This window comes from Neopelma chrysocephalum, unplaced genomic scaffold, assembly GCF_003984885.1.
Source record: "Neopelma chrysocephalum unplaced genomic scaffold, ASM398488v2 Primary Assembly neopelma1_43, whole genome shotgun sequence".
Lineage (NCBI taxonomy): Eukaryota > Metazoa > Chordata > Aves > Passeriformes > Pipridae > Neopelma > Neopelma chrysocephalum.
This window is the reverse complement of record NW_020897702.1, coordinates 5,868,768-5,885,182: the sequence shown is the minus strand read 5'-3', so window position 1 is coordinate 5,885,182 and position 16,415 is coordinate 5,868,768. Positions and strand designations below refer to the sequence as shown.

At 39.6% G+C, this 16,415-nt stretch overlaps 1 protein-coding gene across 6 annotated transcripts in view; it reads right to left on the bottom strand.

The window, feature by feature from the left end:
- Nucleotides 1-16,415, bottom strand: part of ATP8A2 (ATPase phospholipid transporting 8A2) — a 329,286-nt gene that overhangs the window by 32,161 nt on the left and 280,710 nt on the right. For all 6 annotated transcript variants that reach the window (XM_027677856.1, XM_027677860.1, XM_027677858.1 and 3 more), the window contains one exon: nt 5,011-5,099. In XM_027677856.1, coding sequence (XP_027533657.1) covers nt 5,011-5,099 — 89 coding nt within the window. The remainder of the gene's footprint in view (nt 1-5,010; nt 5,100-16,415) is intronic.

Genomic DNA, 16,415 nt, shown 5'->3' with positions numbered 1-16,415 from the left:
CAGTACTTGCTTCATGGCATTAAAATAATATTCTTCAACTCTAGAGATGGCAAAAATTTCTTTACAAGTTTTATAAAAATCTTACATGCAGACACTAAAATCTTTAACCAATGATATAAAACAATGTCAAACTCCCTCTAGGAGAAAAACAATAACTGGTGTATATGTAATTAAAATATAATGAAGACACATTTATTTTTAAAAGGTACTTATGACACTTATAGCTCCTTCCATAGGGAATAAGAAACAAAGACCACAAAATCTTTGCTGATACTATTTAGGATGACACTGCCTTGATATTAATACTAGGATATCCAAGTCCTCTGGTCTTTGTGTTGCTGAATTAGGCAAATGCCTAAAAATGAGAAGCTAAAATGAGAACTACTTTCAAAACGTATCTGCATTTAAGAGAAAAAAAAATAGAACAACAAAAGATGAAGCATAGAAAAATCTCGGAATAAAGACTATCAGGATGTACTTGGAAGTTAAACCAACAAAGGTGTATGATTTGCAACACCAACATACTGTGTAGAAAAAATGAGTAGCAAGGATATTTTTAAAATTCATAATGCTTCAACAATGTGAGATTACCAACACCTGCACAGAAATTAATTAGATTCAAGTTGCTATAACTAGTTAGGCTAATGATTAGACTGGTGTCCTCTTTGAGGAAGGGAAAATATAGCTATTAAAATGAGAAAGCTTTGAGGCTATTAATTCTTATAATCTTTCTGGTTGACTTCATCATCGCAGTCTTTAATTTAAATAAATACATTGAAATTTTGACCTTGAACTTCTCTCTTACCTTTTAAAGAGGCTATACCTACTATTGCAAACTTGGAGACTGAGCGCGTTTGGAATTTTTCAAATCCTTTATAACCAGTTTTCCCCATAGACAAGAACACATATGTACAAGTTATTCAATCTCTCTCAAGGGTCCATGTGTATCTTGCCACACACCAAAAGAGATGATGTTCACCCTTAGAACAAATATTGAATCCAAAACTTAACAGATCTTGAGCAACAAGTCCAATTTGTGCAGCACAGCTCAAGGAGGCTGATACAGCACAGTATGGAAAAACTACTGTTGGCCAGAAGTTGGGGGTACTGAAATGTTTTGTAAGTAGTGTGAAACAATGAAACACAAGGGCTCTGCTGGGGCTGGGTATCTATAAGGCAACAATAAACCCACAGGTAGTTGTTATGCACTGAGTCACTCCTTCACTTGGAAGCAAGAGTATCCATGGAAGGGTCAGTAATCAAGTATTTATAAATAAATAAAAAATATAAAAAGGGTCTGAGCTAACCTATCCACTGTTCCCTCAAAAACAAATATTAAAATATGGTACTACAATTGCATCAGAGTCTGGGTTTGCTCCTATCAAAGACAACTGCAAATATTCCATGGACTGCTGGCAACAGGACTCGAAACTTTATGACTTTTTCACTACAGCACATTATAAACTTTTGATACACAGAAACAGAAGGAAGAGTCTTAGCTTTTAGCTTAGTACTTTATGAGTGGTCCTAGATGCACAATCTCTCAATAAATGATGAGATCTTGTGTTCAATGTTACTGTTCAGCTGAAATTTGATGCATTACATAAAGACAAACTCACCTTCCCCTCACACATTGGGATATTAAGATCAGAGACCATAAGAACTGGCAGAAGGTTATCTGTATTTTGTATGGCCCTTCCCCTTCCAAGCCAGGGAAGCGCATCCCTTTGCTGCCCTAGGAGGATATTTAGGGGGGTCAGGAGGCCAGAATCTGCCAGGGAGAAGCATGGTAGCATTCACAAACGTTTCTCAAACATTACACCACCTCTATTGTGGCCCATTATCCTCACTACCATCTTAGAAGTCTTGCACTCCAGGGACTGCAGGTATGTGCAAGGATGGGAAGAGCTCCTTGTACCTTCTCTTACTTACACAGCAGAGCTGGCAAGTGCAAAATGCTTCTTCCCCCACAGTAAAAAAAAAAAAAAGTACATGAAAATTTTGGTAATTGGAAGGCTCAGGAAATTTTTCACTGTAATGTAAGTACTGAGATACCAATTATGACTAAATTCTTGCCCTGTTGCCTGATTTTGCTGAAATACACTCTGCAATTTTATGATTCCCACGTAACTCCGTGGCTCAGCTATTTCAAGACTTCCTAGCACCAGTGACACGTATTTAAGTCACAAGTGCCAACTGTGAGGAAGCACTCACCTTATAAAGCTCTGTTCATTCAAATGGTTGCACAACTAGAACTTTTATAAGGTAAACCAAGGCACTGAATTCAGGGTAGTGGACCAAAGTTAATAATGTGGTATTTCAACCAAATATTAATAATAAGCTTCCCTCTCCTAAAGAGAGTTTTCCACATTTCCTTGATTCATTTAAAAAGAAAAAAAAAAGGAAAAAAATAGCCTGGAGCTGCAGAGAACATGGGAGGTAAGCGATGTTTTGACAAACGTAGCCTGTGTAACAAAGGAAACACGTAAAACTAGTTCTTGCTTCCAGCATTAGAAGTTTTGATAGTGCATGCAGCACAGCAGTTTAGAAACAAAAGATTTGTATAGGTCTTTCCAATCAACCTTTTTCCAGACAAAAACTCTGTACCATGTGTATGGTATTCTGGCAGTATTTTGTACCGCAATTAGGCATGTACCTTTTGGGTCACATGGATGCTCCTTCTGCGGACATATGCTTCATGTCCAAAAGAAACCAAAAGGGATAAATTCCATGATCATGAGAAATCAGAGTTGCTGTAATTTTATAGCCAAAACCATATTCTGTTGAATTACAGAGAGCAATGTGGTGTAACCACTGCTATGGAAATGTGCCGGCTGATTTCCAGGGCCTTAGGCTCCAGTTTTAAATGGCAAGCCTCTTGAAAAGCAAACAGACCTTTACTCCTTCCATATGGCAGTGCTGATAGCTGTGTCATTTCATTTATCCTAGTTAAAATGTTAATGGTGTTAATTTTTCAGTGATGGGTTAGGGGAAAAAAAAAGTCCTGCTCAGAGAACAGATTTTTTGCTTAATGTTGATAGGAGCCTTCTGTTTAAAATCTGTTGGGAAAACATCTAGCATATCAATCATACACGTTTGTCTTGAGAGCTTCACAATCTCTGTACATTCTTGGTCTGAACCACTGAAGGGATTATGTTGCTGAGATTTCTCCAAGAAATATTAAAGAACAGGCTGAGTCAGTAACAGAGTTTAAAATGACTAATAGCTGAGGATGAGCCTGCCATGGTCTGGCCTGTTTTACAACTCATGAGTCATTTTTTGCCAAGAACTGATAAGAACAGAGGACAACTTCAGGACACTCAACTATCATGAAAACATTTAAAAAACCGAAGTGTAATCTTGGACATCTATACATAAATTTGATCCCTGATGCTGCAAACAGTTCATCTGCTATTTAGCTTTAATCACAAAAGTTCCACTGACTTCTAAGCAGATAATTTTAAATAATGCCTGACACAGGAGCAAGGCCTGTTATGCTAAATGAATTTTAAGATTTTTTTTTCCCCAGAGCTTTAAGGAGCTGGTCACAGACACAGTTAAGTATCTAAATTTAAACATTTTGGCTCCACTTTTAGAATTTTAAAATAATTTTCAATTGAAGAAGTTTAGTGAGTGCAACAAAAAGCCCTCTGATATGCTGGACTATTAAATCATAGTTTGAGCCTGAAAAGAAATATTACAGTATGATACCTAGTTTTAATTTTAGCAGCAGCTTGTGAAAATTAAGCTGAGGGAGACAACAGGAAAGCGTTTAAGAAGTACTTACTGATTGGTAGATTTGCCTACTACCAATTTAATTTAGCTCTGCTATCAACCCCATATGAATAAAACCCACATTTTTCAGATCTATGCATATGACTTGATTTCATAATGATGTTTGAAATGTGCCTGTGTTTGGGAAACTTTCTGCTTTTGGCAGTATTTTCTGCATTACTCCATAAAGCAGATTGGTGGACTTTGTAGTGCTAGGTTTACAAATGGACTTGATGCTATTAAAGGTCCTTTCCAACCTAAATGGTTCTATGACACTAAGAATCTTTCTTGGCTGACCAACAGTTCATTCCTGGAGCCAAGTGTTATGTGTTACGATGCTTCCACTTTGAGCCTCTGTGAAAAGTGACAAGCTAACATATTTCTCCTTCACTCCAGTTAGGATCTGCCTTTTGCCCAAGAATGTCCTGGGTCCTCCTTGCACAAGGTTATTACATATCCATGCAACAAAACCTTCTTAGTTGTTTTCCAAGGGAAAGGATGAGAGGTTTGGTGCTTAAGACACTTAAAAGCATGCTGAACAAAACAGCAGAAATTCTAAATGAAAATGATACTTCTGCATTTCAAATTGCAATGGTAGAGAAGGTAAGTTGCTTCCCTTTGAATCCAAGTTCTTGAAATTGCTTGCCTCCTGTAATGCTTTGAAAACACAGAGTTTTGAGAGAAGGGGATTACACCAGCTTCTATTTCACAAGTTTTTTCCTCCTCTCTGGTCAGGGAAGGAATCATTACAACTTCAAACATAAAGTGTAGAATATTGCTCAGTTAAGTTTTGGAAGATCTGCTACTGAAGGAGAACTTAAAAGCAGCTGATGAATAACTTACTGAGACAGATTACTGAGAATGGATTAGAGTGTGACATTTTTACTTTCTACCTAAGCTTAGACAGGTTGAACAAATTATTTGCTCCTTTTTAGGAATAGAAAGTCTCTGATGTCCAGTTTAAATCTGCCTTTAAGTAAAGGATAGACAATACAGACACACCTTCATTACTCAGACAAGGCTTCCTCCTTCAGATTCAGGACTTAACTATTCATTCTCTCACATTGTTGGTTGCATTGGCAGGTGAGAAATCACGCCCATTTCACTCCTTACAAAGGAGTACCATTTCGCATTCATTGAAAGACTTCAGAGTTCTTTACAGAACAATACTGAACTGGACAACACGTGAATACAGAATAATTCCTAAAACACCAAGAGGACTGGTCTGGGACTTACGCTGTCCACGCCACGTCTTTAACAAGGCACGCAGTGGGCACGAGAAACAAGCCAAACCAGAAGTATCCACATCTTAACACCATTCCAGCCTGTGAAGGAAACAAACAAATAAATCATGAGTATTTTCAAGCCATTACATGTTAAGTGGTTGTTTACAAGCAAAAAGGTAGAGTGATGGCATCAGACAGGTACTGGGTGATGTTGAAATTTGGTGGTGGTGGAAAGCCTCATCAACTCTTAACAGAAGATAGGCCTTCAATTAACAAATACTAATGGTATTTTTCACTGCAATGATTCCTTTTGACCTCAGATTCCATAGAAATTTTTGAAAACAATTTTTTAAAAGCATTTTGACCAAATCCTCCAATGATATTAATGATATTAATATAATGATATTAATGATATTAATGATATTAAGTGGATTCAGGCAGACACATTTTAAGTCATGGAGAAGAGCACCATAAGTATATTTAACTTGCCCTTCTGACTATCTTTTGTGCCTTTTGCTTACTCTGTTTCTACCCACTGTCCTGGATCTCTAAGCAGGATCAAACTGACATGAAAAAACCACATTTCTCACTAAAATGTTTCAGTCATATTCCACTTAAATACAGCACTTCCTGTTCAAACTACTGCTGCCTGAAACCCAGGGTGGGAAAGATTCACTCCTGTCCTGCGAATGGCTTTTTTTACAAACAAAGAGTTCAAAGTTTATCTTTGCGTTTTTCGCATTGTTTCAATGCTTGAAGAAAAAGCTTTGTGGGATTTGAGAAGGAAGAAACCCTGCACAACCCAGCATATACACATAGTTATGGAACAAAGTTTTGAAATACAGTACTATTTACAGAAATGCTACTTTAGATCATTAGAATCTTTTGCAGATAAATTAATGGTGATTAAGGGCCAGGTTTGCTAAATGGAAGACTTGAGACAACGTTTTCACCTCTTGCATGCAACACACACACACACTTCCCATCAGAATCATTAAGCTCTCCAGCACATTAGGGACAGAAAGGATTTTTTTTTTTTTTTTGGTGCGAGGACTTGTGTACAGCACACAACTGAAACACAGGCTGAAGGGTTTCGACAGGATTTCCAGTGTCTAGACAGATTTTGCTCTCTTGCCAGTTATGGACACTGCTATATCTCTTTCCCAAAACATTTACTTCCCAATATTTTGTATGCTCCATACACACATCTACCAACATTCACATGCAACGTTGCCAAAGGCAGGGAGGTCCATACCCACGGACACAAAACTGTAGCAGCTGCCTCACCAGTGGAAGGCAGGCTTGGCTGGCTCAGTTTTGCCTCACTACTGTAGCACACAAGCATTGCAAGCCTGCAATGGTGCAGTGCCAAGGCACTGCACAGATAAACACAAAGTTGAGCTGCAGAACATGGAACTACACAAAATATCTACTAGCCTTTGAAATAGATTGTAAAAAGACAAAATTTGTAATTATACCCTTAAACATGACTGATCACAACAAAAGACTTCTACCAATCACTACAGTAAAGCTTTTAAACTGAGAAAAGCCATCACAGTGCCTTGCCGGGATGTTCATCAATAGCATGTAGTATGTTCTCCTGGTGTTGATCTCCATTTAAAGTTGTTCACCTAATTACTAAGTCACATCTAGCAGCAACTTCCCTGTTATCCAGGAGGAAGAAGTTAGTGACCTGCTGAGCCACTTGGATCCTCACAAGTCTATGGGACCAGATGGGATCCACCCAAGGGTGATGAGGGAACTGGCGGAAGAGCTCGCCAAGCTGCTCTCTATTATTTATCACCAGTCCTGGCTCACCAGGGAGGTCCCAGATGATTGGAAGCTAGCGAATGTGACACCCATCCACAAGAAGAGCCAGAAGGAAGACCTGGGAAACTACAGGCCTGTCAGCCTGACCTCAGTGCCCGGCAGGATGATCTGTTCCGTAACCTTAAGTGTGATCAAATGGCACCTACAGGACAGACAGGGGATCAGAGCCAGCCAGCATGGGTTTAGGGATGGGCAGGTCCTGCCTGACCAACCTGATCTCCTTTCATGATCAGGTGACCCACCTGGTGGATGAGGGGAAGGCTGTGGATGTGGCCTATCCAGACTTCAGCAAAGCCTTTGATACCATCTCCCACAGCACACTCCTGGAAAAGCTGGCAGCCCACGGTTTGGACAGGGGCACTCTGTGCTGGGTTAGGAACTGGCTGGAGGGTCGGGCCCAGAGAGTGGTGGTGAACGGTGCTGCATCCAGTTGGTGGCTGGTCACTAGTGGTGACCCCCAGGAATCAGTGTTGGGCCCAGTCCTGTTTTATATCTTTACTGATGATCTGGACAAGGGTGTACCATTAGCAAATTTGCAGATGACACCAAGTCGGGGGGGGAGTATCAATCTCTTGGAGGGTAGGAGGGCTCTGCAGAGGGACCTGGACAGGCTGGATAGATGGGCCAAATCCAACAGTATGATGTTTAACAAGACCAAGTGCAGGGTCCTGCACTGTCACTACAACAACCCCATGCAGTCCTACAGACTGGGGGCAGAGTGGCTGGGAGGGACCTGGGGGTTCCAATCAACAGGAAGCTGAACATGAGCCAGCAGTGTGCCCAGGTGGCCAAGAAGGCCAAAGGCATCCTGGCCTGTACCAGGAATAGTGTGGCCAGCAGGACCAGGGCAGTGATTCTGCCCTTTGTATTCAGCAGTAGTTAGGCCATACCTTGAGTACTGTGTCCAGTTCTGGGCCCCTCAGTTTAGGAAGGACACTAAGGTGCTGGAGAGTGTCCAAACAAGGGCAATGAGGCTGGGGAAGGGACTGGAGCACAGGCTCTATGAGGAGCAGCTGAGGGAGCTGGGGCTGTTTAGCCTGGAGAAGAGGAGGCTCAGGAGAGACCTCATCGCTCTCTACAACTCCCTGAAAGGAGGTTGTAGCCAGGTGGGGGTTGGTCTCTTCTCCCAGGCAACCAGCAGTAGGACAAGAGGGCAGAGTCTTAAGCTGTACCAGGGGAGGTTTAGGTTAGACATTTGAAAGAAATTCTTTACAGAGAGAGTGATCAGACATTGGAATGGGCTGCCCAGGGAGGTGGTGGAGTCACTGTCCCTGGAGGTATTCAAGAAGAGACTGGATGTGGCACTTAGTGCCATGGTCTAGTTGACAGGGTGGTGGGCTGGACTCAATCTCACAGGTCTTTTCCAACCTGGTTGATTCTGTGATTCTGTAACTTGCCCTTGGATTGCCCAGTAGCGAGTACTTCCAAAAGCATTTTTCATTTTTAAATGTTAAATCCTCCATGCCATTGCTGGACTGACAGACCAGTGGTAAATCTTGTACTGAAACCAAGAGCAAGCTAGACAGTGCTAAAACATTTATGGACACTTTGCCACCCACACAGACAGTAAGCAAACACATTCCAGTCCCAGAATCAGCTCTCAGTTATTTGGGAGCCCTCATGCCTGCATTCACATGTGAATGCCAGAAGCATACAGGCAGTTTTGATCAATGCTTATTTAAAGAAAAGGATGTGCAGGAATAAGAGGGAATTCATAACTTTATTGTTAGCCAAAAAGTAGAACTGTAATAACAGTGCCAAAATTTAATGAGATTTATCCTCATGCTTTGCTCTTCTTTGGCTGTGACCCTGCAAGTGCTAGCAGTCACAGAACCACATCAGCATTATTTCCGCTGACCGTCCTTACGCTGCCTTTGCTAATAAAGGCTAAAAAGGGTCCATAGTATTCCATATGCATTTTCTGCTATTTTTGCTTGAAATATTTTACGTTCCACTTCTTGCTTTTCTAGCTGAAAGCAACTTGACACACTTTCAAAGTGCAGAACAATCTGAGTATGTGTTCAATAGAAGTTTAAACGCTATTATTGTTGTTATAAATGTTGACATCTCAACCAACGGCTATGAATTTGGACATGTCTCACATCAAGAAAAAATCAAAGCCAAATACTTTTTGCCTGCAATTATGTATTTTACTCAAGTATTGTTCTTCCAAAAACGTCACCATAACAGTGAAACTATTAATCTCATCTGAACCCTGTCAAACACTCATTTTAGTACTGGCAAGCCTTTTTCCACACAATCCTCATGAAAATTTTACTCCGTTTCTGAGCTCATCTGAAAGTTTCTTTCTTGCTCACCTCTAGTTTCCCCTTGGAGTTATGTCACTGCTATGCTGCTTGACAGTGAACTGGTTTGTCTTGCATGCACAGCTCTGCCTCTGAACACAGGATCACACTCTGGCAGGATCACACCATCTGCTCACAGGATGAGGGCTCCTCAGCAGAGGATTCACTGGAAATCACCTAGCACGTTCTGGGGACATCCACAGACAGCACTTTTAGGATACTCTCCAACTTGCAGGATAGAGAGCTGGGCTATGAACAGAAGCTACAATAAGAACACCTATATATCCCAACAAAGCTTTTCTCAGGCTTCCCAGCTGTTGCTGTGCTCCATTCCCGTTGCTCAGCTATTCCTGACAGCAGTGAAGACAGTACTACGTTACATCTTCAGTGAAACAGGGCATTTCCATACCCAGTCTCAGTGAATAACACCCTTCAGCTATCAGTTATACCCCTGTAGATAGGAAAAGCAGAGCTACCAAACAGGAATGATCACTTTTTTTTTCCTTTTTTTTTTTTGGTAAAGCTCACAAGAAACAGGAGTAGAAATAGGTTGTTTTTAAAAAAAAAATCAGAATTTTGAGCAGCTCTGTCATCACACAGACCCCACAGTATGCAACTAAGTAATTTTTATTCTGTCTACTGATGTAAACATCCAATCCAAATCTAACTACCAGAGATCATTAATCACAAGGCACCCCCCCAAAACACTTGAGACTAATGCAAGTCCTCCTGCTGAGGACAGTGCAACTTAAACTGCTGCCACCAGTAGACTGCCTTTCAAGCACTGATTAATCTGCCACAGACAAAGCACTCATTTTAGAGAACTGATAACATTTGTTAAAAAGAATGGGAACAAGAAAAGAAAGAAAAAAACCCTTGGCTCCAGTTATTTCACAACTGAGAAGGAAATAATTTAGGTCCCAATACCTTTAACCTCTTGTAAACAACTTTTGTAAGAGTGAGTAGTTTCTTTTTCTTCTTTTAAACACAGTAAAAAAGTGATAATACTGGCCATTCAGAATGACCAGGAAGATCTACTTTGTACTATTATTTTACAAAGCCTAGGTTAAGGTGTGCTTTTTTGTTTTTTGGGTCTTTTTTTGGAGTTTTTGTTTGCTTATTTTAACTCAAGGACATGCTATACACAAGCATATCAAATAGAGAATAGGTTGTTTTTAAACAAATTTTAAATTGCAATATGGAATACATTTTGAACTCTTTTCTCTGTTTTACTACTTTTCCTTAGTATGCAAATAAGCATCACTCCTAGTTGTACTATCCCACCAATAGGTGGTGCCACTATTTTCAGCAACTTCCAAGAAGAACAAGGCCAAAAGTGCCCAGGGGTGGGAAGTCAACATGCATACTTGTTTTGGTATTCTTTTCACAGCATGGTTAGACAACTGGGAACCAGTAAATGATTCTAACAAACCAAACAAGGATCTCAATCATCTTCTGTCATTCTAGAAAAGTGAGACAAAATTAAAATTTTTATTTTGAATAACAAAAGTTCTTTATTACTTCATTTCCTCATATATCCATGCATCTTAACTCTGACAAAAATGAACAGCAAAAGCATAAGATCATGATGGAAACAGTTGGCCTTATATTTACAGCACGTAAAAAGTATTATTGGAAGTGCGCCTGGAGCCTGATCATAGCTCTCTCCATGAGACATGGGTAAGGACGCAATAAGTCACTCAATTATGGTTTCAGATTTGTTTAATTCTAGCTTTATAAGCTAGGGATTCAAGTCTAACCTGCAGTCAGGAGATGGCATACCACTTAAGTCACCAGTAGTCACATGTGGACGATAGCATGGCTCTGCCTTTGGCAGCACTGAGGAAAGGAGGAGTTGTTGCAGGGTTCAAATTGTGAACAATTTCCATTGCATTTCTGTAGGCCTTGCTTGACATGACTAGAAGCTGTAAGCTGTAATGTTTATGCTTATAGACTGTGTGAAAATATGCAATGTTTATACTTGTTAGCTGTGTGTCTAATTATAAGGTTTGAGAACATAGTATGTTTAGAGCAAGAAAGCCTTGAGAAAGTATAGATAAGGGTGCACCTGCAGATTTCAGAAAGGTCCTAATTATGAAGGCCTCTACATTCCAACTATGACTTCAGATCGCATGGACAGAACATCAGGTCCAATGAACTGGAGACATGAGACGCGTGCACAGACTGAGCTATCCAATCACCTTGTTGTAAGCATGTGCCCCAAACAAACTAAACTGTATAAAAGTTGACTTAATTAAATAATAAATGGAACATATGGCTGACCACATTGGCCTGTATGCCTTATGTTTATGCCCCTCCATCAATAAGGAGTGAGGGAAAAGATGGCCACATGACTATTGTGAGGAATTCACATATGGCAACAGCACAAGAAATATTCAATGCCATCACTGAGATACTATTGATCTAGACTTCTAAGACACTGAAGGATCCTCCTGATGAGACATGCGGCTGAAGCTGCAAGTGCAGCTCTGGGAGCCTTGGCCCTGCTGCTCCATCTGCATTGCCTCAATACCCAAAGCAGAAAGCAATGCATCCCAGCAGCAGACAACCCCACCTCAAATAGCCAACTGAGATGCATGAGGTAGGCATCTCTGCCAGTACCTCTCCTCCCATTAGTTCCAGACCAGTGGCTTGGTCTGAGCACACCACTTGAGAAAGGCTAAACCTAGGGCAGGGGAATCCCAGTCGGTCACTCCACTCCCATCCCATGTTAGGCAAGTCACTTGCAAGCATGACTGTTATACAGTCAACGAAGACAGTTTTCTTCAAAGCTTATCTCTGCCTCAGACAACTGATGTGAGGTGCTACTCCTAGGGCCTTCATCACAGACACTTTCCCACTAGTGCTGCTAGCTTGGGCGAACAATCCCCCTCCATTTATCTTTAAGTTCCAGTGCCTCATCTGAAGGCAGGGTGTATGGACAAATATATTATTCTCCTTGAGAAGCTCAGGCATTAGCACTGAGACACATTACAGCAATATTCTGGAAACTTCCAGATTCCTGGGAAATATGGCTTTCCATTTGCTCTATAGATTCAACAAGGCTGATTCAGACACTGCTTTAAATGTCTAGGAAATATTTTCAGTAGAAAGTAAAACACATGCTACCCCAATTTTGAAATTATTGCACTTCTAGTAATGTTACATCTTAGACATCTTTGCAGCAGATTTTTTTTAAATGCTTACATAAGAAAATTTGAACCCTAACTTCAGTAGAAACAGATTCCATGCATTAAAAAAACTATCACAGATTGTCAATATCAATGTGCAAACTCCCCAACAAATATATATTTATAGTTTGCAGACCATTACCCACCCTTTTTCCTTTAGAGAGCTGCACTGTGCATGCTCTGCATGTTTTGGGTCCTCTTAAGCCTGAATGTTTCAGCACCAGCACTAGGTAGTATTCTTTCAAAAGACCTGGAAGTTTAACCTTGAATGGGTAAAAATATTAATTCCTCAACAATTAAGTAACTGAACAGACCTTAAGGAGACACAAGACTTGCCATATACTAACAGTCTAAACACGTCATGTAACAACTGGAAGATACTGTGCCATAAACCAATCCATTTTTCATAAATTACTCTGAAAGCATCAACTATCTCACACTTCAAATGATAAAAAGGCATTTATTACATTTAGTCAAAACCTTCCGCTATTGCTATTAGCTTATGTAGAACGGTCAGTATCTTCACCCCATGCTGTTAATACTGTAGTAGACAGACAAATTGTGTTAAAATTACTGTATTATACAAGAGCCTCAAAGTGCTACAAATATCAGACTCACCTTAAAGATCATATACATGCCTAGAGTGCAGAGGGATGACAGGGTCAGCTCCTGCTCACACAACTCAATTGCAGTGCTGGGCAGACTGCCCAAGTCCCTCAGTTAAATCACACTACACAGAGAATGAGCCTCTTGGAGCCAAAATATGAAATATAATCAATACCCAGGAATGCAGTCTCAAGGATTTTCCCTGTGCACAGTGGAATACAGTCTAGCTTCAATGTGAGTTGGTGCTTAAGGACTTCCCCACAGCATAACTGTAGCCAGCACCAGGCTGGACAGCCTTACTAGATTCAGGGCTGAAAGGTGTGATCAACAGATTTACCAGCTCCCTCTTCAACAAGTGTCTAGGCTGGAAAAGTGCCTAAAGAGTAACTCCTTTGGGTTAGTGGCAAAGTGTTAAAAAATGAGGCAGAAAAATTTTATTTCCCCTCCTGCTTACACCACTGGGAGTCAGGAGTACCTCAGATGAAATCAGCGGAGCTCTGCCACTGAAAGGCTGGCTGGATATTTCCATGTCTGAAATTAAGATGTGCAATGTTTTCCATAATGTAAGAGTTTTCGTTCTAAAATGACTCAGATGAAAACAATGACCTCACTGGCTGGCTGGATTTAACACAATGATACATTGGTCCAGTCTCAAACCTATTTCCTCCCTCTCGCAGTGTCTGCTCATAGAGCCATATCCCCTTGAGAGCAGTAGGAGGAGAAAAGAAAAAAAAGAAATCAAGACACCTCACTCACATATTTTACCCTTTTCCCTTAATTTTGCCAGTCAAAGACATATGGAAGCCTAGAGTAAGAAATCTCTCCACTGCGTAGCTTCCATGACATAGTTATCCAGTTTATTGGTAATTTTAATGTAGCACCTGGATATAAATGTAGGGAGGGACAACAGGAGCAGTACTTTGAGCAAAAAGAAAAATGCCAACACAATATCACAAAGGCATATATTTGGCATTCCTAGCAAAGCCCAAGGAATTTTGAGATACAGGTCTCAGGCAAGAAACTTTTTGTTAAAGAAGTTGCCAGTTATGATGGATAAAAGCAAGCAGGAAAATACAAACTGAAGTACAGAAGACTCAGAAAAACACAATGGCAACTCAAAAAAGACTAATTGCTTGCTTTAAGCTATTTCATGATCAGAAAATTCCAGGAATTAGCAATACAAAACTACAAACCAGTAAATTAGTATCTTCAAGTTCAAGAAAAACCTCCACCCAAAGTAACTTGACATACACAGCCATGATTTTGGAAAAACTAGTTAGAGTTATAACACTACAGAAGCACAGTGAAATCCTCAGAGCTCCTACATGCTTTTATTTTCTTGTCAGGAATTCTTATTCCATAATGGAGAAACACAGCAAGTTAGCAACCTATTTCTATCTTATTTCTCAATGTAATTTACAGAAATTAATATTTGATAGATGAATGAATATATCATCAGCCAAATGTGTCCCAAAGGATGTTAATAAGCTCTGCTTTGTGTTAACTAAAAATATATTCTACATTTGCAGCTTTACTTAAGGAAGAAATTATTGTATCTCATTACCTAATTAGTATACAACAGTACCAATTAAACAAGGAGTCTGCCCATGCTACTTTCCATTATTACTCTGATAGCAAAAAATTAAGAAAATTAATCAGATGGTGCTTTAATTTGATTTTATGGTTCACTAGCAGCGTAAACTCTGATGCAATTTCATGCAGCCCATCATTTTTTTTCATTATTGGTTACAGTAAGCTCAATAAAAAACCCCATAAATTAATGTTTCTTCAAAGTCATTTGGAGAAGACCGTTTGTTAAAACTTAGTAGTAAAATCATACTCCATGTAAATGGATAAGTGGATTCCTGAAATTTTATTAGGAAACACAGATCTTGTCAACCAAAGAACTTCTCCTTAAAGTGGATGAAACAGCTCAGTAAAACTTTACCTAAATGGCATGAGACGCTAATTATTCTTCCCGGTTAAAAAACCCCAACTATAAAATATAATTTTGTATTAGTCTGAGCTCCCCCGGCACAAATTAAAATCATCAAATAAAAGTAATTCCTTCCTTTGCACATGTTTGTGTGGACTACGAACAACTTGGGGAAAAACAACCAACCTCTGACAATGTTTATGTCAAGATTTAATTTTCCTCATCTGCACCAGGCTTGATGCTACTTTGAATCATAAGATAGTTTGAGTTTTCTGAGATTTACCCAACTGGACAGTTGTGCAACACAGTATAATCTTCTTTTGTATTTCAATTTAAAATGAACTCACCCTTGAAAATGTGGAAGAGCAGGCCCATCGGTAGCTAACTGCTGGTGGGCAGTGACCTGCCACAGGGCTGTAACTTCACCAAGCCGAGGTAAAACATGTAGGAAAGTGTCCTTCCCAGTGTGAAAGCAAAGTCAATCCTATAGACACGTTTTTAGAATCCTTGTATTTTTTTCTCTCCTTCTCTTTCAAATTACACCAAAAGAGGCATGAATAGAAAGAACAAAGTAAATATGAAACACTAACTTTGACAGACCCGACAACGTAACAGTTTGTCTTGTTCACTTCTTCATGCACTTCAGTACAAACTTCTACTCTGCATATAAAAAGAAATTCATCCTTTACATTATGGTCCTCCTCTTGAAGTAATGTTCAGCATGCAACCACTCTTGTTAGCTGCCTGTAACTTTCTGTGAAGGTTTTAGGAGCAACCACTCTTGTATATTAGCAGGCCTTATTTAATAACTGTGCCTTTATCATGAAAGCTGCAGGGGGAAAAAAAGTGAAATTTTATAGAACCCACTTTTGAATTTAAAACTCCAAGACAGTAATTATGTTTAGCAGAAGTTGCTGCTTGCTAGAGAAGATACAAGTTATACCTACAAAGTTATACCTACAAAAAGAGTCAGAACCCTCAAGTTTCCTGGCTTTGTGTGTTGAAATCTTCCAGCTATGCTACTGCAACAGCACTGGCTTCCTCACACAAAACAGATCCTCCTCACTATTAGCAAAGTAGCATTTCTAAGTAAAAAGATGCTCTGCCATAAGCAGAAAGATCACTTTCAGTGGTATGAATGTGAGCATATGTCCTAACCTCAGAAAACACAGAAGATAGAATAAACCTCTATGGAGTGTTTCAAAAATACGGTTTTAAACAAACAAATACTATATTGAAAAATAGTTTTTTTATATTAGTATCAATACTTCCTCATCTCACATGATTGTTTTATTAACTTTAAAAAAAGTATTTGAGATGTGCATTTACTCTTACTACCTGTTTTGCCACAGAGTGTATCCTGTGCTAAGCTTTTTTGTGCTTTTATAGACCATCTTAAGAGAGTGGATTAAAAAAACCCAAGAACATAAACCACATTAACTACACTATTAAATATTTCAGGTAAGTAGAATCGGGTATCTATGCACTTGCCTGAGCCATCTAAACAATTTTATCTCCTGATTGAAGCTGCTGACCAAAACTCAAG